Below are 19716 nucleotides of genomic sequence, written 5' to 3' on the forward strand. Positions count from 1 at the left end.
TAATAACAGAGTAAAAGCATCCTCACTGGTTAATAACTTAGATTGGTCAATAATTTAAACCACACAGTGTTTTAATATCACGTGCTGCACAGAGCCGCAGGAGAGACAGTGAAGAGCCCCTTGTGGCTTGCAAGCCTCAGCCTGAGTACCGCTGCTAGCACAGATCTACCGATCGTAGGTACTTACAAGATCCTCGTTGTGATAACAGCTGAACACCGTGCAGTCTGAAATATGTTTATCCTCGCCAGAGTCCTGGGAGGTAAGGAAGGATTATTACAGATGGGGAACAGCGGGACAGAAAAATTAATTTTCAGAAGTGTCTAGGTGATTTGGGAGCCTAAATTCTACTGATATTCAATAAGACTTAGGTTCCTAAATCCCTATCTGAAAATGGGACGTTGGCTCCTTTCAGAGTTTTACTGTAATGCCCAAGGGTACAGGGAGTTGGGGCGAAGAAGGGAACTGAACCGGTCTTCCCCAGATCCCAGGTTAGTGCCCTAACCGATTCAGGGACACCGGGTGCATGGGGTTGCGTCCCTTGCCATCTTGGCGAACAGCCGCTGATGGCCCTATCCCGGACATGGGCAAACTACAGCCAGCAGGCCACATTCAGCCCGCACGACCATCCTGCCTGGGCCCTGAGCTCCCGGCCAGGGAGGCTCCCCCCCGGCCCCTCCCCGCTGTCCCCTCTCCCCCGCAGCCTCAGCTTGCCGCGCTGCCAGCGCTCTGGGCGGCGGGGCTGCGATCTTCTGCTGGGCAGCGCGGCGACATGGCTGGCTCCGGCCAGGCGGGGCGGCTGCCAGACATGTTGCTCTGAGCGGCATGGTAAGGGGGCGGGGCGTGGGAGGGTTGGATAAGGGGCAGGGGTCCCGGGGGATGCAATCAGGGGACAGTGAGTGGTTAGATGGGGCGGAGGTTCTGGGGGGGGGACAGTCGGGGAAGGGGAACAGAGGGGGTTGGATAGGCGTGGGAGTCCTGGGGGGCCTGTCAGGGGTCGGGGGTGTAGATAGGGTCAGGGCAGTCAGGGGACAGGGAGCAGGGGGGGTTGGATAGGGGGTGGGGCCCCAGGGGGGCAGTGGGTCCCGGGAGGGGACAGTCAGGGGACAAGGAGCGGGTGGGGGGGGGTTGGATGGGTGGGCGGTTCTGAGAGGGGCGGGAAGTGGGAGGGGGCGGATAGGGGGCAGGGGCCAGGCTGTTTGGGGAGGTACAGCTTTCCCTACCTGGCCCTCCACAGAGTTTTGGAACCCCGATGGGGCCCTTGGGCCACAAAGTTTGCCCCCCCCACCCTATCCTCTGTGAACTCAGCTAATTCTTTTTTGCACCCAGTTACACTTTTGCCCTTCACAGCATCCCCTGGCAACGAGCACCACAGGGTGACTGTGCGATGGGTGAAGAAATACTTCCTTGCTGCCCGTTCGTTTCACACAACAGACGTGGCGAGTACAGCCAAACCTCGCACATCACTGCTTAGGAATTTAACCCAGCCCAAGAAATGTTTTAAAAGATTGGTCTGAGCAACAAGAGGCACTGGGTAGAATTTACAAAAGCACCTAAATGACGTAGGAGGCTAAATACTAAGGGGACACAGAGCATTCAGATGCTTTTGAAAGGGGCTGGAACAGTGTTTTCCAGAGCTAGAGCAATATATATTTTCCATCCATTTATGATGCTCAGTCTACGTGAAGCATGGCGTGAAACAGACTGAAAACGTTCCCGAAGAATGTCAAGTTTCCCCAATATCTTACTTATGATGCTACCGCTGTGGGTCATCAAACATTTTAGACATAGCGTGATGGATAATTAAAAAGGTCATGAAAACTCTCCAACATGACAACATGGTAGGGATATTTTTCTTAACACTGTCACAGATTGCTAATCCATGGGCTAGAAAAGCCATTTGGCCTTTAATAAACACAGGCTGTGCCAGACCCAATAAACAAATGTGGTTTGGGCCATCCCAGCTCATCATTTCACACACGCAGAAAATCTGGGCTGGGACAGGTGGCCCAGCAGTATCCCAGCTTTATAATGACTGTTCATTACTCACAGGACAGTAGCACCTAGAGGTGCCAAATGGGACAGTTAGCAAACTGTACAGACATAGTGACCCACAGCTCTTCTGTTCAGAAGAGCTTTCAATGTAGAAGTAGGAGCATGGCCAGCAGATCGAGGGGCGTGATCGTTCCCCTCTATTCGGCACTGGTGAGGCCTCATCTGGAGTACTGTGTTCAGTTTTGGGCCCCACACTACAAGAAGGATGTGGAAAAATTGGAAAGCGTCCAGCGGAGGGTAACAAAAATGATTAGGGGACTGGAGCACATGACTTATGAGGCGAGGCTGAGGGAACTGGGATTGTTTAGTCTGCGGAAGAGAAGAATGAGGGGGGATTTGATAGCTGCTTTCAACTACCTGAAAGGGGGTTCCAAAGAGGATGGCTCTAGGCTGTTCTCAGTGGTAGCAGATGACAGAACAAGGAGCAATGGTCTCAAGTTGCAGTGGGGGAGGTTTAGGTTGGATATAAGGAAAAACTTTTTCACTAGGAGGGTGGTGAAGCACTGGAATGGGTTACCTAGGGAGGTGGTGGAATCTCCTTCCTTAGAGGTGTTTAAGGCCCGGCTTGACAAAGCCCTGGCTGGGATGATTTAGTTGGGGATTGGTCCTGCTTTGAGCAGGGGGTTGGACTAGATGACCACCTGAGGTCCCTTCCAACCCTGATATTCTATGATTAAACCATCAAAGGACAGACAAGTCTAATGGTCACCCCCATTTTCCAGGTTGGGGTCTGAGGTACAAAGACAAGAAGTGGCTTGCCGGATGTCACATGTGAAGTCTGTGACAGAGATGGGAAATGAATCCAGATCTATCCATGCAGGGTGTCATACTGCCGCCCATCCCTGTAGCATCTGGGTGGCTTCCCCGTAAAATCAGCAGCAACAGAGAAATCCCTATAGTGTCTCTGGCACGTCTCCCAAAGCTCCCTAGTACAACTCCAGCACCAGCTCTCCCGCAGTTTTACGGAACGGTTCCGGTTGGCGAGAAGGGGCAGCAAAGAGCTTACCCGTCCTCCCAGACGTCGGAATCTATTAAACTGGCAGGCCTGCTAAAGCAAAGCCATTTGACTTTTGGCTCATTGTCTCCCACACACGGCAGCCCTTCCATCGAGAAGACAAATGCCTGGGTTTTCTCCAAGAAGCACTTGAGACGGCTCCTCCGGGGAACGGCTGCCTCATTTGTTTGCATCAGCAGAACAACCAGTTCGTTCTCTCCCTGAACTGAGAAGGCAGCCTTGTCCCAGAGAAAGGAATGTGCCTCTTGAAAAGACCAGCATCACCGGCTTGTTAGTTTGGTTTGCCAAAGGGAAGACAACCAGCAGGCTGTCTGGGCCAGATTCGCGATTACACTAACTCTGGCAGCATAAAGGGGCCTTAAACGCAGGGATAAATGAATCCTTGGGAATCCCCCCTGTGGCAATATAGAGCTGATGGAAGGGCCCTTGGCATAGGGGATGAATTAGGGTATGACCAGACTATACTGCACCATGGCCATTCTCTGCTCCCCAGAGGCTATTGGAAGCAGAAGAAGAGTCTAATTTAGAGTGGCCCTGAGGCCGGGCAGAGTGCAGCAGAATTACCTGCGATCCTTGACCCCCGCCACCGCCCTGGCCCCGGGAAAAGGGTAACTGAGAATCAGGTCTGGGACCCATGGAGTGCTTGACCAGAAAGGCCCAAACCTCCACCTGCAGATTAAAAATAATAAACAAAAAGACACAAAGCGCAAGGGGTGGCTGTTTTCCATTTTATTATTCTAAATAAAAACCACACTTTGTGCTGGATGATGGAGTATAAAAGAATCCGATGTACAACGATTTTAGACATCTACTGTTTTGGGGGCGGGGGGGAGTTTACAAAATATACAAAACTTTACAGCAAATAGATAGTAACCACTTAAATATCAGGTCAGTACCTACTATTAACTTAATGGAAAGGTTAGACAGTAATTACAACTCTTTTTTCTGCTTCTTTTTTTTTTTTTTTTTTTTTTTTTTTAAGAGATCTGGATCCTTCGGGAGAGGGGAGGAATGAAAGCAAACCCCGTTTGTGTTTCAGAAATAAAGAGACCAGTGTCATAAGGTTACGTCCTCCACTGGGACACTGCTGCCTTTTGGTTAGAGACGGGGCAGCTTGCTTCAAGCCCCATTAGCGTGGCAGGCACCTGGGATTAAACAGAACCCTACAATGCCGCTTGGATCGTTGATAACGTGTTGTCCTGTTAGAAGCCCCTGTTTCATCCCCAAGGATCCCAAAGCACTTTACGAACAAGAATTAAACCTCACACCCACCCCCATGTGAGGTAGGTATTTCTTAGTGTCCCCCATGTTTACAGACTGGGGGGTAATTGATGCAAGAACACACACTGAGCCAGTGGAAAAGCTGGGAACAGAACCCAGGGGGTCTCTCTCCCAGCCCCCTGTATGGTCTACCAGACAATACTGTTACCTTTTCTCACTAGAAGTAGCATTTGGCTTCTGAAGCGGGGACAGGGCACGAATAATTGTTAGGCAGTAAACCAAAAAACCAGCTCTGTGAGCCGGGGCATCAGCAGGACACGCCTGGCATGGGAGACACGGATTTTGGACTCTAGCCTCAGGGAGCAGAGCAGCCTGCTCTAGTTTCATGGTGAAAGCATGAGAGAGACTCCTTCTGTCTCTGGACGCCACCTAAGCCTGCCCTCCACAAAGCGGCATGGACATTGCTCGTGAAGACTACTTGATCTCCTAGCCTGGCTGGCAGGACCCAGTGGCAGCCCTATGCCAAAGGGGAGGCAGAAAACTGAATGGTAAAGAAGGTGGCCCAAGCAAGTTAAGACACCGGGACCCGTTGCAGATTGGTCATCGCGTCTGGGGTTAGGGCCTTGCTCTAAAGACTCTACTTGACTCCCGTGGAGTTCGGGTGTGACATATTGAGGGAGGGCGCTCCGGAGGGTGACGGCTGGATCCTGGCATTGGATCCCCAGGCTGGGAGGGAGAGCCCAGGTTTTGGCCTCATCCCAATTCGGAGAAACTAAGGGATTGAACTTGTGACAGAGTTTTGCAAATTGGAATATTTTTTCACTTGCCCACGAGCAAGCACACAGTCAAATGGCTGCCAATCTCTTGAGTGTTTTGAGGGAGAACTAAACGGGTCATTATAACCCAGGGAAAAGCCAAAGGCAGAAGTGGGCAGGGATCTGAGTTCTGGCCACTCCCTGGCTGAGCCGACAGCTCCCCCTTCCTCGACCCACTGGCGACAGCTACGCTGAGCTGCGGAGCAGTCGAAGCCCGGGGAGCAGCAGCAGGGGCCTGCCTTAGCCATGCCAAGTAAATACCCAGCGGTTTCAGACGGTCCCTGGGCCACCCTGGCTTCACTGCTACCTCAATGAGTTTGTGGACACAAAAGGGGACTCACACCCCTAGCTCATACTGTAGACGTAGCCACAGACCAGAGTCACGAAAAAGGGGGCAGGCATCAGCCTTCCCTTCCCCTGACCTTGGGCAGGGTGTCGCTTGCCTGTTAGTGTTTCAGCGTCCAAGCGTTTTGTTTGTTTTTTTTGCCGCAAAGGCTTTTGCTTCACTGCTTCGATTCGGGTGTGCAGACCTGTCACCATGGGGCAGGGCCCCGCAGTGTTCCACACGGCTTCCAGGACATGGCAGAATGACCTCCGGATGGCTACGGGCACCCAAGAACTTCTTGCCTCTTTGAAAACCCTTCATAGGAACCCCCCGACCGGCTCAGACCCTGCCGTCCATTTAGTCAGCACCAGGTGGGGCAGGGAAAGGTGTAGGACACCCCCTCCGTGACAATCACGGGTTCACCTGTTCAGTTCGACATGAAGTCAGAAGTCAGCCAGGGCTAGTAAAGTTCGGGGCAGATTTAATCAAGAACTAGAATTCTGTCATTTCAACATCCACTTCCTCTTTTAAACACCTTCCACGGAGGGCCATATCCAGGGGCTGGGTCAAGCTTGGAGCCACCCAGGGATGTCTGCATACGGCATCCCTTAAACTGGTTAACATTATACAGACTGCGGAGGGCAGATCTCAGACGATGGTCTCGCCACCATAGGCTTTTTCTCAGTGCCACGTGGTTTGACTGGGGCACCAGTGTTTGAAAGCGCACATCAGGACAGAGGTCAGCAGGGTTCCTTCTGCTCAGGAACTGTGGCTGGTTCCCTGTGCGAGCTCTGGCACTGCCTGGAGGAATGCAGCCAGATGCCTTCAGGGCTCTGTCTCCATCGCCTGCATTCACATGCCCTTATCGCGGCTTGAGGACGTGCCGATGGGGGCATTAAACCTTTACACTGAGACAACCACCATCAGCTGCAGACGGGAAGGGATTCTGATGACCGTGCTAAAAAGCAGGAGCTTCCAAATGCGGCCGGGGATGCTGCCCTTCTGCAAATCCCACCCCAACCCTAAAGCGTGAAGTCCGACTGGCGGAATTGGTACCGCTCCTGACTCTAATCAACAGGAGAGGAGCAAGAGACTCACTCCGTTCCCCAGGGCTCCCGGCACAATTAACTCTTAACGCCCTCGCCCCCTCAGACCACAAGCTCCTGCCTTCCTTGTGCACCCTCAGACATCATGCCCCTTCTGCAAACCTACTCCTGGCACGCTAGGCTAAGCAAGCAGTCTCTGCTTATTGCTCACTCCTCTTCCAGTCCTCATCCTACCCTTTATCACGAGTGTTCGTTTCACAGGGCCCAGAAACAGAGAGCAGAGTACGGAGAAGGACGATGCTGCAGGGCTGTTATTGCACCCAGGGGCAGGAGTAGAGAGGGTTTTTTTTTTAAAAGGAACGTGAGGGGTCATTTCCCTAGGATGCTACATAATAACACTCATAAGTGCTTTTCATCTTCAACATGCTTTACAGACAGTAACTGGTTAATCGTCACCACGCTCCAGGGAGGTAGGTAGGTACCACAAGTATTACCGCCCCCATTTTACAGATGGGGAAACTGAGGCAGAGAGGCGAAGCGACTTGCCCAAGGCCACAGTGAAGTTAGTGTTAGCAGTGGGGTTCGAACCGAGGGACGCCTAGCCCCCAGGCCAGACCAACGCTGCTCCTCTGAGGGTGTCTACACTGCAGCGGTACCGAGCCTCCCCGCCTGGGCAGACAGGCTCTTGCTAGTTTTGCTCGAGCAGGTGCGCTAAAAATAGTAGCCTGGATGTTGCAGCACCAGCGTCAGTTCCAGCAAGTCACCCGAGCTCAGATCCGGGGCTCGCCGGAGCCGCGGCCAGTGTGGCAATGCCTTTTTAGCCCGCTGCCTCGAGCGCAGCTAGGGTGAGTCAGTCCCTCTCAGAGGCAACGTGGCAGAGAGAAGCTCCCTGGGGGGCTGGGGGAGAGTGTTCAGAGTGTATGGAAATGCGGGAGCCTGTCCACAGATTCCCGTGGCTTCAAGCCCCGAGCGCTTCCAGGTTATGAGGTAGTACGAGTCACCTAGGGACAGCTCTAACCCAGGCTGCTACATGTGTCATATTCACGCCTTTCCCCTCCCCGCCCCAGGGCAGTCACGCTGGAAAAACCACCCCGACCTCCACCAGCGGGCATGTGTGAAAAGCTACAGCGTTACCCGGTGAAAGCAGAAGGGGCAAACTTTCGTCGGCACCGACGACGTCCTTCGATAGAAACCACGTCACAGACCCGGTGGCCGTTCCATTACCGCGGGGTGGGGGGCTAACCCTGTAGCGGGGAGAACGCTTCTCCTGCAAAGACACCTTCCCAGGAGTTAAGGCAATGGTTTCTTTTCACCCTCATCCTAGAGGGCTTTGCACGGGCACAGGGATGCCCGATGCGCTCCACACCCCAACCCCTAGACTGCTGCACTACTGACTTAGGGAGGGCAGGGTGAACTATAGGTCGTGCCCCAGCAGCATTAACACGCTACTGCAGGCTGCAGAATCACAGAGACTTGGAGGGGATGATCTCTGCTAAAAACATTTCTCTTCGGTATGGGGGTGGGGAAAGGGGGAGAACAAGGGGGAAACCAGCCCTTCTGCCAGCATTTGCTACGTGCTTCCCCTGGCTCAGTGACTCTTCAGAGAGGGTAACGTGTTCCCTCCTGACAATCTAGCCTAGTTTATGGAGAGAGACCTCTCCTCTTTTCTCCAAGAAGCTCTGCCCCTGAGCTAGGGCTGCTCTGTTACTCCTACATTTCCCTGCCTCTCAAATGTGACTTTTAAACTTCAGAAGAGGTACGGGGGAGGAAGGGGGAGAAAACAATCAGCAACTGCGGCCCTGGCTCAGATGGGCGGCTAGAAGTTGCGCTAATCCCCCTTTTCAAACATCGAGTCGAACTCCTGGAGCGCTCCCCCGGCCGCAAGGCCACACTCTGCTTTGTTCCTCCCAGTAGCAGCAAAGCCTAGAAGAAAACCAACTAGTGTTTTCGTGTCCAACACCTTCCCGTCCCGGCTCTACTGAGGCTGGCTGTCAGGATAATAGCAGCATAAATCTAGGTGTGATCTCAAACCCTTGGGAGGCCAGGCTAGGGTTAACCTGCTCGACGGAGATAGTTGTCTATTTATTTGATCCAAAACCTGGGAAGAAACGCCAACCCATGGAACTCAGCGGCCTCTAACGGGACTGGAGGTAAGTAAAGAGAACGGGCTTCTTGGTTTAGCTCACGTGCCGTTAACTGGAAGGATGCCGACAGAAAAATTCCGAGGCAAGGCCAAAAAAAAGGAGAATTCCATCCACAACGTCCGACTGTTAAAACTGTGTGTGTGTGTGGGGGGGGAAGTCACCACTTTGTAGTTAGCGTTTGCTCCCCCACCCCACCAGCGCCGCCCAATCAGCTGTCTGTGTTTTTCTCTGCGTCTTTGGAATGGATTATGTACATGAACGTCTGTTCGATGGTGAAATCGGGCGGCAGGCTGCCTTTGTGGACGCCGATGTGCTTGCTCATGAGGTTTAAGGTGGAGCTGTAGTGCCCACACACAGTGCATCGGTACATGAGGGCCCCCGAGTGCGTCTTCAGGTGGCACTTGATGGTGGAGCGGCCGCGGAAGAATTTGTGACACACTTTGCACTGGTAAGGCTTTTCTCCCGTGTGAATCCTCCGGTGGTAGTTGAACTCGCTCGTGTGGGCAAACCTCTTCCCACAGACCTTGCAACTGTACTTACTGTTTCCTGGCTGGTTCTGCAGAGCCAGGTCCTCGCTCAGGAATTCCTCTGGCACCTTCCTCTTCTGGAGGGCTTGCTGCTGGAGCCGGTCTCCGAAGCTGGGCCGGACGACGTCCAGGCTGCCGCCACACTTGTGCTGGCTGACATGGTAGCGGTAAGCCGCTTCCAGCTTGAAGCTCTGGCCGCAGAAATGGCATCGGAAGAGAGTCTCTTCCATGCTTTGATGGACGGCCATGTGCTTCTCCAGCAGATGCCGGTCCACGAAGCTGTTAGCACAGATGGAGCAGGAGAAGATGGAGATGCCCAGGTGGGACAGGGTGTGCCACATCAGGCTGCAGAGGTTGAGCTGCCGCTGGTCGCACACGCCACATGTTTGGCCTTTCAAGTTCACGTGGTCCAGGATGTGGCCCCGGACAGTGTGGAAATCTTTGGCCAGTGGCTTCCCGCAGGCGGTGCATACCAGCTCCGAGCCGGGCCCTCCGCCAAACAGGTTGATCTTGCTGGGCAGTGGGTCGCTGGGGTGGACGATAACGTTGTTGTCAAACACCCCCTCTCTCCGGTGGAGGGTGAGCTGCCATTGGGTGAAGAACTTGGTCTCGCACATGTCGCAGGAGAAGAGGAAGATCCCGATGTGGGACAGGACATGGGTGACCCGGGAATTCCGGTCCTGGAAGTGGGTCTCACACACCTTGCAGTTGCCGGTGAGCAGGTCCACGTGGTCCCTCGCATGCTGGCGGATCAGCTGGATGTTGGGTTCCAGGACCTTTTTGCACACCTGGCAGGGCATGGCCTTGCTCTCCCGGCTGTCGTTCTCAAAGGCCAGCTCCTCCTCGCTGTCGTCGCTCAGCTCAATGACCTCCTCCACCGGGCCCAGCTCTTCGCCAGTGTCTTCAAAGTGCAGCTCGTCCGCCCCTAGGTCCTCCAGCTGCAGCTCATCCATCTGCCCGAAGCCCTGATCTTTGGAATGGTCACTGTTGCTGGGGCAGGAGTTGCTCCCGGTGGAGATGTCCAGCGAGGTATCAGCAGCGAAAAAGCTGGTCTTGCTGAAGTCCCCGTTGCTCTGGATCTTATAGGGCTGGCAGGTACTTGCAGTGGTTTGAACGGCCATGTTTACATTGCCCAGGCTGGGTTGAGCCACCATGTTGGTGGGAGAAGCAAACTGCTCCGTCAGTTCCTGCTCTTCTGTCTTTGGAAGCGGTTGATGCATCAAAGGCAGGTTATGGCCGGATTCACTCATGGGATTCCTGTCATCCTCTTTGTAGCCACCTGCCAATTCCCCGTGCAAGATGCAATTCCGCTCAGGGACAAAGTGCTCCCCACTGCTCCGGAGTTCGCCCAGGGAAGGGTTTGGTTCTGTCGCCGTGCTGCCCAAAGGGCCCGAACGGCCTTCTCCCGACCCAGAGGGCTGCTTGGTAATAGCTGAGCTCTCCAAGTCGGGGAAGGTGGAATGACAGGCCTTGAGCAGATCCTCCATGCCCAGCCTCTCTGCCACCTCGTATATGACGCCCACGTTGATGAGGTCCGTGAAGAGCTCAGAGGTGTAGACGAAGCTCAGGATCTTCTCAAAGTTGGCCGGCGTGATGAAGTCCACCACGTAGGTCCTGGCAGCGTCCAGCCCCGTGTTCAGGAAGAGGTTCTGGAAGTAGCCGGCCGCGCAGGCCAGCACTGCTTTGTGTGCAGCAAAGGAGCGGCTCCCCACCACAATGGTGACATCACACATGGTTTCCGACAGCCTGCACTTGTTGAGTTCCTTCAGCAGGTTGTTGGGATGATCCGTGCTGTGTAGCTTGATCCTCATGCCCATCTTAGCAGATGCTCAAGTGTCCCTCCTCCTGGTCAGCTTCTTATTCATCCGTTCACCAGGCGCTTAGCATCCAGCGGCTGGCAGGGCGAGGGGCTCTAAAAAAAGGAAAACGCAAGAGTTTACACTTCGGAGTCATCGCTGGTTTGGGGTGAAATGTCCCGGCATGTTTCACGCTTGCGTAAGTAGCAGCCAGGGAACAAGGCGGCTGCATTGGTGGAGATTCTCTCTCCAATTACCCATTCAAAAGATACACAGAGGTGAGGGGGTATGTCACAAATGAAAGGACAGAGACAAGTGGCTGCATTCTTGCTACTCTCCTAAATGGGAATGTGTAATTTGGCATAATGATTATGATGTTGGGACTCGAGATCTGCTGAATTCTACACACACCTATAAATCCTTTAGATTTTTAAGACCAGGTTAGACAAACATGTGCCAGGGATGGGCTTGGTATCCTTAATCCTGTCTCGGCATGAGGGGGCATCTTCTCGAGGTTCTTTCCAGCCCTACATTTCTATGATTCCATTCTGCGTCGGTTCTTATGCTGACCTCATCACTAATATCTGGTCCACTCTTCAAAGCTAGGTTGACGTAAGTTAGGTGCTCAGGGGTGTGAAAAACTCACGCCGCTGAGAGCCATCAAGGATTCTGCCTCTTGGAGAGGTGGACGACCAACAGCAATGGAAACCCCCCTTCCATGGCAGTAAAAAGCATCTACACTGCAGCGCCCCATAGCTCGGCTGCTGCAGCACTTGCAGTGTAGACATGGCTTGAGTGTCTTCCAGTTCTGCATGAAGTGACATGACTAGCACCTACCTTTTGCCTTGTACAATTTAGAAGGTATACAGATACCGAAGCAGTGAAGGGTTAAGGATTTCTTTTTCCCCCTCTCGGGAGAGGCATATGCTAGATAATTTTTCTATTGCCTTGACTACACACAAACTGGCTCTGATCTCAGTTAAACCAGTGCAGCTTCTGCATGTAGACAACGCCTAAGGAATTACTACTATTCTTACCTCGTTGAGATCCAGAATACCCCCGGGCAATTCTCACTTCACCATCAGAATTGGCAGAGGTTAAAAATACAAGAACTGCCACCACAGAAGAGACTAGTGGTGCAGTGAGCCTGGTATCGCACCCGAGGTTCATGAGTGAACCTAGTTTAAGACCTTGCAGCAACACAAGGAATAAAAAATAAAAGTCTGCAACTTTAAGAAGCGAGTGAAAAACTTAGAGCAAGTTCTCTCCTTCGCCTCCTGTGTCTGAGCTAGGCTATAGCTATTATTAAACATTGTCAGCTCCCTGCCTCAAAAAGCAAATGGGGGAGTCCCACAACGAGCAACCCCCAGGTATTCCCTCTGGCGGAGTCCCTTTGATTGATCTAGAGAATGGTTCACGCTCCCATCTACAGGTACAGTGCCTCAAACCCTTTCCAAATGACGAGAGAGGCTCAAATAAGGGCTTAGGTCAAAGGTGCAAAAAGACTAAATAAAAAACCTTGCTACAAAAAGTACTTTACTTTGCCAGTCACTATCTGAGCTCCTGTTTTTATATGGGGGTCTCTGTCTCCCAGCACGACTTCCCTACCAGTTCTGTAGTAGCCTCGTTAGCTATCTTTATAAATACGCAACCTGGATCGCAGACTCCTTCCTCACTGGCTGGGCACTATCACTTCTAGGTCTCTTCTAGTCAGTATGGCTCCGTAGATTCCTTCTGCCCACTGAATATCTCCAGATCCCCCCCGGCCCCAACACACGCACTGACTTTCGTTTGCCAGGTTGGCTCTCATTTCAGGTCTTGCCCCTAGTTCTAAACTCTCTACATCTCTTTGAATGATTTCTCTGCTCTCACCGGCATCTGCATCCGCTGTCTTTCCGGACCATTATTACAGAAGACTGGACTTGTGATACCAACCTCTGCAAGACCCAACCAGGCCGCTCCAACTCGGCCTGCACCCCCTTTTTGTTTATGAGCTGTTGGGACAGTTTTCAAATTGGACAGACTACTCAGCATCGAAACGTCTCCAGGGCAGCAGCGGGCTTTGAACCTCAGCCCTGGAAGCCTGTTCTCAATTTTTCCAGGACACCAAAGGAGACAAGAGGAAGATCCAGATACCAAGCAGGGAGGCGACACAGGAAGCCCAAGGTTGCTCCAGTTTAGAAGCCATGAAAGAGGGCGTCCCAGTTTGCAGACTCTTAGCACCCGGGGGATTTTCTTAAATAGGGAATCTTGGAAAAGGAAAAGAAAAGCCACACTGATCAATAATTCACCAGGGAAATGGGAGGTAACGGGGGCTGCTCTGTTTGGAGCGCAGATGCAATGCTACCCCTGAACCTCATGGAGTAGGTCACCCCAGGCCCCGTTAATGTTGCCTGTAGCAGCTGCTTCTCCTGCTTTGCACATGTACATCCTGAGGTTTGCCTGTTTATTACGTGCTTTCCTTCCCTCTGCTAGAGGGTGAACACCCCAGAGGCCAAAAGAAGGGATGGGGTCCTCAGGGTAAAGGGGGGGACGGATGGGAGGAGGGGGAAAAGATGAAGGGGGGCTGCATGGATGAGTAAGGAAAGCGGGAAGATGGGATGAGCCACCCGGGCTCGCCCACTTGGAGTACGTGTGTTGGGGGGCTGGGGTGGGAATAGGGGCTCTTCTCCATCACAGGGTTTGGGGGGGGTGGATGAAAGGGTGGGAAGGGACATGGCAGGGGAATGGGGCAATCCAGCAGGAGGCAGACAGGGTGAGAGGAGGCTCTTTAGGAGGATAAGGGGGCTTTGGGGGCCAGCGTGTCCATAGATGGGGGGGCGGGGGGGGGGGGCAAAGGGAAAGCTGCTTGGGGAGCGAACGAGAGGGAAAGCAGTAGGTGCCCGTGGGGAGAACTTAGGAGGGGGCAGAGACGGCAAACGAGGGGCCCCTGTCTGGGCAGCTGGGATCCCCCCAAAAAGGGAGGGCGAGCCCCACATGCGAGGTAGGTGCAGAGAGATCCCCATGCAAGAGGCAGACGAGTCCCTTGTACAGAGAGAGGGTTGGGGGGTCTCCTAAATAACAATCCCCCCCACCAGACGGGAAGGGAAAAGTCGAGTCCCGTATTGAGGGAGGGGGAAGAGGGGTCCCCGATACAGGAGTGGGGAAGAAAGGCGAGATCGGGATCCTTGTCCCCAGGGAAGGGGGCGATAGAAAGGGGATGGAGGCAATACAGGTCCCCTGTGCAGGAAAAGGGGGGCTTCCCTATGCCAGGGAGGATCCCCTATACAGGGGGCAGGGATCCCCTATACCACAGGAGGGCAGAAGGGGGGTCCCCCATTCGGGAGGGCGGGGGGGGTCTCACAGGGGGTGGGGCCCCATCCAGGGGTCCCTCATTCAGGGGGAAAGGGGGGGCTCCCCTGCTGGGGGGGAGGGGGCAGGGGTCCCCCATGTGGGGGGGGACAGAGGGTGGTCCCATGGGGGGCGGGGTCCCGTGTCGGGGGGGGGCGGCGAGGGGCAGAGGGGGCGGGGCGGCAGAGGGAGGTCCCATGGGGGGCGGGGCGGGGGGGCAGACCGGGGTCCCGCGGGGGGAGCGGGGTCCCATGGGGGGGCGGCAGGGGGGTCCCGCGGGGGGGTCCCATGGGGGCGGGGCGGCGGGGGGGTCCGGCGGGGGGCGCAGGGGGTCCCGCGGGGGGGCGGGGTCCCACGGGGGGCGGGGCGGGGCCCCCCCTTACCCGGCCGGCTCCGGGCACCATCCCCGCTCGGCTCCACACAAAGGCTCCGACCCCCCCGCTCCGCCCGCCCGGCCCCGCCGAGGAGGCGGCCGCGCCGGGCCCGGCAAGAGGCTCCATCCGCCCCGCCGAGCGCCCCGAGCCCGCCCGGCCCAGCGCCGCCCCTGCCCCGGAGGGGGCACTGCAGCCGGGGGAGCGGGGGCGGGAGGGGGGGGGAAGGGGGATAGGAAGAGGGGAGCTGGGGTGGGGTGGGGGCGGGAGGAGTGGGGGGGAAGGGGGCAGGAAGAGGGGGGCGGGGGCGGGAGGAGTGGGGGGGAAGGGGGCAGGAAGAGGGGAGCTGGGGCGGGGGGCGGGAGGAGTGGAGGGAAGGGGGCAGGAAGAGGGGAGCTGGGGGCAGGGGCGGGAGGAGTGGGGGGAAGGGGGCAGGAAGAGGGGAGCTGGGGGCGGGGGTGGGAGGAGTGGGGGGGAAGGGGGCAGGAAGAGGGGGGCGGGGGCGGGAGGAGTGGGGGGAAGGGGGCAGGAAGAGGGGAGCTGGGGGCGGGGGCGGGAGGAGGGGGGCGAAAGGGGCAGGAACAGTGGAGCTGGGGGTGGGAGGAGTGGGGGGAAGGGGGCAGGAAGAGGGGAGCTGGGGGCGGGGGGTGGGAGGAGTGGGGGCGAAAGGGGCAGGAACAGTGGAGCTGGGGGCGGGGGGCGGGAGGAGTGGGGGGAAGGGGGCAGGAAGAGGGGAGCTGGGGGTGGGAGGAGTGGGGGGAAGGGGGCAGGAAGAGGGGAGCTGGGGGCGGGGGTGGGAGGAGTGGGGGCGAAAGGGGCAGGAACAGTGGAGCTGGGGGCGGGGGCGGGAGGAGTGGGGGGAAGGGGGCAGGAAGAGGGGAGCTGGGGGCGGGGGTGAGAGGAGTGGGGGGAAGGGGGCAGGAAGAGGGGGGCGGGGGCGGGAGGAGTGGGGGGGAAGGGGGCAGGAAGAGGGGAGCTGGGGGCGGGGGCGGGAGGAGGGGGGCGAAAGGGGCAGGAACAGTGGAGCTGGGGGTGGGAGGAGTGGGGGGAAGGGGGCAGGAAGAGGGGAGCTGGGGGCGGGGGTGGGAGGAGTGGGGGCGAAAGGGGCAGGAACAGTGGAGCTGGGGGCGGGGGCGGGAGGAGTGGGGGGAAGGGGGCAGGAAGAGGGGAGCTGGGGTGGGGGCGGGAGGAGTGGGGGCAAAGGGGATAGGAAGAGGGGAGCTGGGGGCGGGGGGCGGGAGGAGTGGGGGGAAGGGGGCAGGAAGAGGGGAGCTGGGGGTGGGGGCGGGGGGCCGGAGGAGTGGGGGCAAAAGGGGCAGGAACGGGGGAGCTGGGGGTGGGAGTGGGGAGAGCTGAGGGAAGTTGAGGGGGCAGCTGATGGGGAGCGGGGCTCGAGTCAGGTGATAAGGGGTAGGGTCCGGTGCGGGGTTAGGGGAAGCTGGGGGGGGCGATGCTTGGGAACTGCTCCCTATGCAGCCAGGCAGGACTCTGGGGGAGCTTCCTCTCCCCAGGGCAAGAAGCTCACCCGGCTTCCACCTTCCTGGGTCTGAGCTCAGAGCATCCAGCATCCCCTGCCCCTCCCTGCGCTTCCCACAGCCAGTCCGCCCAGGTGGGGTCCTGGGGGGGCCAGAGGGTCCTGCTCCCAACTCCGCAGTCAGACGGGACTCTCAGCCAGCCAGTAAAACAGAAGGTTTATTAGATGACAGGAACATGGTCTAAAACGGAGCTTGTAGGTACAGAGAACAGGACCCCTCAGCCAGGTCCGTCTTGGGGGGCAGGGAGGCCAGAGCCCCATCTGGGCCTCCCCCCATTTCCCCAGCCGGCTCCAAACTGAAACTCTCCAGCCCCTTCTCCGGTCTTTGTCCCTTTCCCGGGCCAGGAGGCCACCTGATCTCTTTGTTCCCCAACCCCTTCAGTTGGCACCTTGCAGGGGAGGGGCCCAGGCCATCAGTCCCCAGGAGACAGGGTTTTGGCCATTCTCTGTGCAGACACCATCACACTGGCCCCCTAGGGCGCCGCCACAATCACACCCCCTTAGCCCCCCACCTAGACACTTAAGAACTGCCTAGGGGAAACTGAGGCACCCACACAGTATTCAGAGAAAACATTAAGAACATTCCCACTTCGTCATGGGGGCAGTGAGGAAGGACTGGGGGTCAGGTATTGGAGAGGGAAGGGGGGTCAGAGGAGCTGGGGGCAGTCAGGGCGGGGTCACCCGAGAGGAGGATCTGCAGAGGGTGCAGTGACCCCTTGTGCCCCCCAACCACAAAGCAAGCTGGGGGACACTGGGGGCAGGATGGAGACTGGGAGACATGGGGCAGGAGGACAACTGGGCCCTGGAGCAACGTGCAAGCAAGGACAGAGCAGGTTGCCCTTGTGGGGAGGAGCAAACCCTGGCCTGGCTCTTCTGGGGCTGGCAGGTGAGTGAGGGCCCCGAACCACTCCATTGGGATTGATGGAACAAGTGCTGGGGCAGGAATGCCTGAAGACTGGCGTGGGGGGCAGAGCTCCTGGTGCGGATCCCAGCCATGACCACCAGAACCGAGGGGATCGGGGAAGAGAAACAGAGCCCCTGGCCTCTATCTAGGGTTGCCAACCCTCCAGGTTTGGCCTGGAGTCTCCAGGAATCGGCATCGATCTCCCAGTGACTATTGAAAGCAATCCGGGAGATTGAGCACACTGCCATGTCATTCATGCACTTTGGCCGCCTCTGCAGTCTTCCAGCCAGCGTTTGGCCCCATTTTGCTGACTGGGTCCATCTGAAAACACCTGCACTGAGCCACCCAAGCGGGTAAGCCAGAAAAGACCCTGGACTTGCCCTGAGCTGGACACCAGTGGAAGAAGCTCGTTGCCTCCCTGGCCTGCTTCTTGGTGCTCTGCCCAGGGCACTAGTTGCATCCAGGAATCAGTGTTGTGTCCCATCCCTACGTTCCCCTGCCGTCAGCGCCCACATCCTTGCGTTTGGCAAATCCCATCTTTCAGACGGGTCGCTGGCCGGTTCCCACAGCATTCTGGTGTCAGAGCTGCGCGAGGAACCAAATTCGCAAGAGGGCAGCGTGGCTGCATCAAACCAGCCCACGGCGCCCGCTAACAGCAACCGGAGGGCTTATCCGAGTCTGTCTGTCAGCGCTAACTGCTTCTGCCTCCCACTCCAGAGAGAAGCCTGGATTTTAAAATGCCATACACCGTCTCTTATTTCTACACTGGCCATGGGAGGCTGGGCCTGAGGCCAGTTTCCTGCTAAACGACTCTTACTGTGGATCTGAGTTTTGTATTGTTTCGGCTTTTGATAGTTAACTGCTTCTGCACTGCACACCTGTGAGCTTCACAATGCCGCCACAGGGAGCATCCCGTGGTGACAGGTGTCTCAGGTATTCCCCCGGTAGGACAGAGGCCGAAAATCCACCCTTGTGGTGTTCTAGAATTTATTCTGGCTCCTTGACATTCGTGCTCAAAGTAAAAGATGACGGAGCAAGTTCTGTACTCTGTTCCCTGCCTTTGGGAGCAAAAGGAGCAGAAAGCACCCCTTTGGCATCAGGGAGTCCCCACAGCGGACATGCAGCTGGCTGGCAGAAAATAGAGCAGCTCCCACGTGTTCTGACCCGGAGCCAGGGCAGAGACTCTCAGAGCCACAACTGGCTCCCTTAGCCCAGCTCTTACATGGAGGAAGAGAACATGGCTTGATTGTTCTTACTGCTGGTGCTACTAACCCCCCCATCTCCCCCCAAATCCAGCTGGGATCTGCAACAGAGAAAGATTCTGCCGTAGGAATTGAGCTGACGATTCTTCTGCTGATGCCCAAGTGGGAATCCATTCCCTCTCCCCGCATTGCATCAGTGACACAAATCCATGACTCAGAGACCCACCAGGAGCCCCTCTAAAGAGGTGTTGCTTTCCTAGGCATTGTTCGGACCCTAATTACAGCTGTTCTGTAATGAAGTGGTTAAATGATGCCCTGTGGGCACTTCTATTTGCCACTCTGCTCATAAAATTCACCCTGGCTCTGAACTTTCCAGGATCTCCTCTTAGCTGATTCGAGGGAAACAACAGTTTGAAAGGGTGGGGGAGTGAAATGGAAAGGTCTGGGCCAGAGTCCCGGTCAGTCAGCAAGTTAGCAAAGTGGGGAGATTAAAAAGGCAGCTTGTGAACTTCCAGGAGATGCATCTTAAAGGCTTTCCTGAAACGGACAATGCTTACACAGCCAGGAAGTGTTACAGGTGAATACTAGTTGACTAAGGGGGTGGTATAAACATCAGACAGAGTTGAGATCAAGACCCCGGCCTAGTGCGCTGGACTGGGAGCTACAATTCATAACTTTGCTAGGCACCAAAAAGCCTGGACTCAGTAGAGACGGATTGATGGCTCTTTATAACAGTCTGTAACCCGCCGCCCCTTTGAATGACTTCTCACAATATGTGTTAGCTGCTTATGCTTAACAATCTGTCCCACCTTGCACTTGGCCATGACCCTCTGAGGACATCTCCCCGCCCTGAAGAAGAACTCTGTGCAGCTCGAGGTTGGTCCCATACAAGATATTTGCTTCCCCCACCTTGTCGCTGTACAATGCAAGGCAAACGAGCACACTCCGGCTGGAAGGGCAGGAGAATTGCAGGCGCACGGTTCCGAGAAAAGTCACCGAATCCTCACTCAGCGTCTCAGCCAGCACGTTAGGAGCTACGCTCAGCTCGTCGAGACCTTGTAGGTCTTACAAGGATGCTCCTGCTCAGAGGCCAGAGTTAATGGGCCATCCTTCCTGAAAGAAAATACCTTCTATCTGGCCAGAGGAAGGGTGGGACTAGAACTGGGTGTAGATGGACAATCCTCTTTCACCCCAGCTTTCTCGAGGTTTCAGAAGCTGGTTTGTTCCACATTGGCTTCAAACCCAAAACGCTTTCAGAAAATGGAATGGGCCCCAAAGGCCCCTTTTTAGGGATAGACAAGGTCACATGTTCAAGCTGGCCCCTCGCTGCAAGTAACCAGCGAGTCCGCCCTGCCCCTCACCACCTTAGAGATGTCTCTGCCAAACGGTTTCAACAGCAGATTTTGACAAGAAAAAAATGTTTAATTGCAAAAG

General features: G+C 56.0%; 2 protein-coding genes across 5 annotated transcripts in view; both read right to left on the minus strand.

The window, feature by feature from the left end:
* LOC102944769 (retinol dehydrogenase 16) overlaps window positions 1-14696 on the minus strand; it is a 42517-nt gene extending 27821 nt beyond the window's left edge. Inside the window, exons 1-2 of the mRNA XM_043532620.1 lie at window positions 14655-14696; window positions 187-252 (exon numbers count right to left, since the gene is read on the minus strand). The gene's annotated coding sequence lies outside the window, so the exon portion shown is untranslated. The remainder of the gene's footprint in view (window positions 1-186; window positions 253-14654) is intronic.
* On the minus strand, window positions 3997-14755 carry ZBTB39 (zinc finger and BTB domain containing 39). Of its 4 annotated transcripts, none has more exons than XM_037883696.2 (2): window positions 14655-14755; window positions 3997-11057 (listed from the first exon to the last, which is right to left on the minus strand). In XM_037883696.2, the coding sequence occupies exon 2, from the start codon at window positions 10960-10962 to the stop codon at window positions 8827-8829; it is 2136 nt and encodes a 711-aa protein (XP_037739624.1). In that variant the 5' UTR covers window positions 10963-11057; window positions 14655-14755; the 3' UTR covers window positions 3997-8826. The 4 variants fall into 4 exon arrangements, with proteins under 4 accessions (XP_037739624.1, XP_037739622.1, XP_037739625.1 ...); XM_037883694.2 differs by having other exon boundaries at window positions 3997-13190; window positions 14655-14709; XM_037883697.2 differs by lacking the exon at window positions 14655-14755 and adding an exon at window positions 12877-14264.
* Window positions 14756-19716: the final 4961 nt, after the last annotated feature.

Source organism: Chelonia mydas, chromosome 20 (genome assembly GCF_015237465.2).
Source record: "Chelonia mydas isolate rCheMyd1 chromosome 20, rCheMyd1.pri.v2, whole genome shotgun sequence".
Taxonomy (NCBI): Eukaryota; Metazoa; Chordata; order Testudines; family Cheloniidae; genus Chelonia; species Chelonia mydas.

Excerpts from the sequence above, each read along its gene's own strand:
- ZBTB39 (XM_037883696.2), bottom strand. The coding sequence starts at position 10,962 with ATGGGCATGAGGATCAAGCTACACAGCACGGATCATCCCAACAACCTG.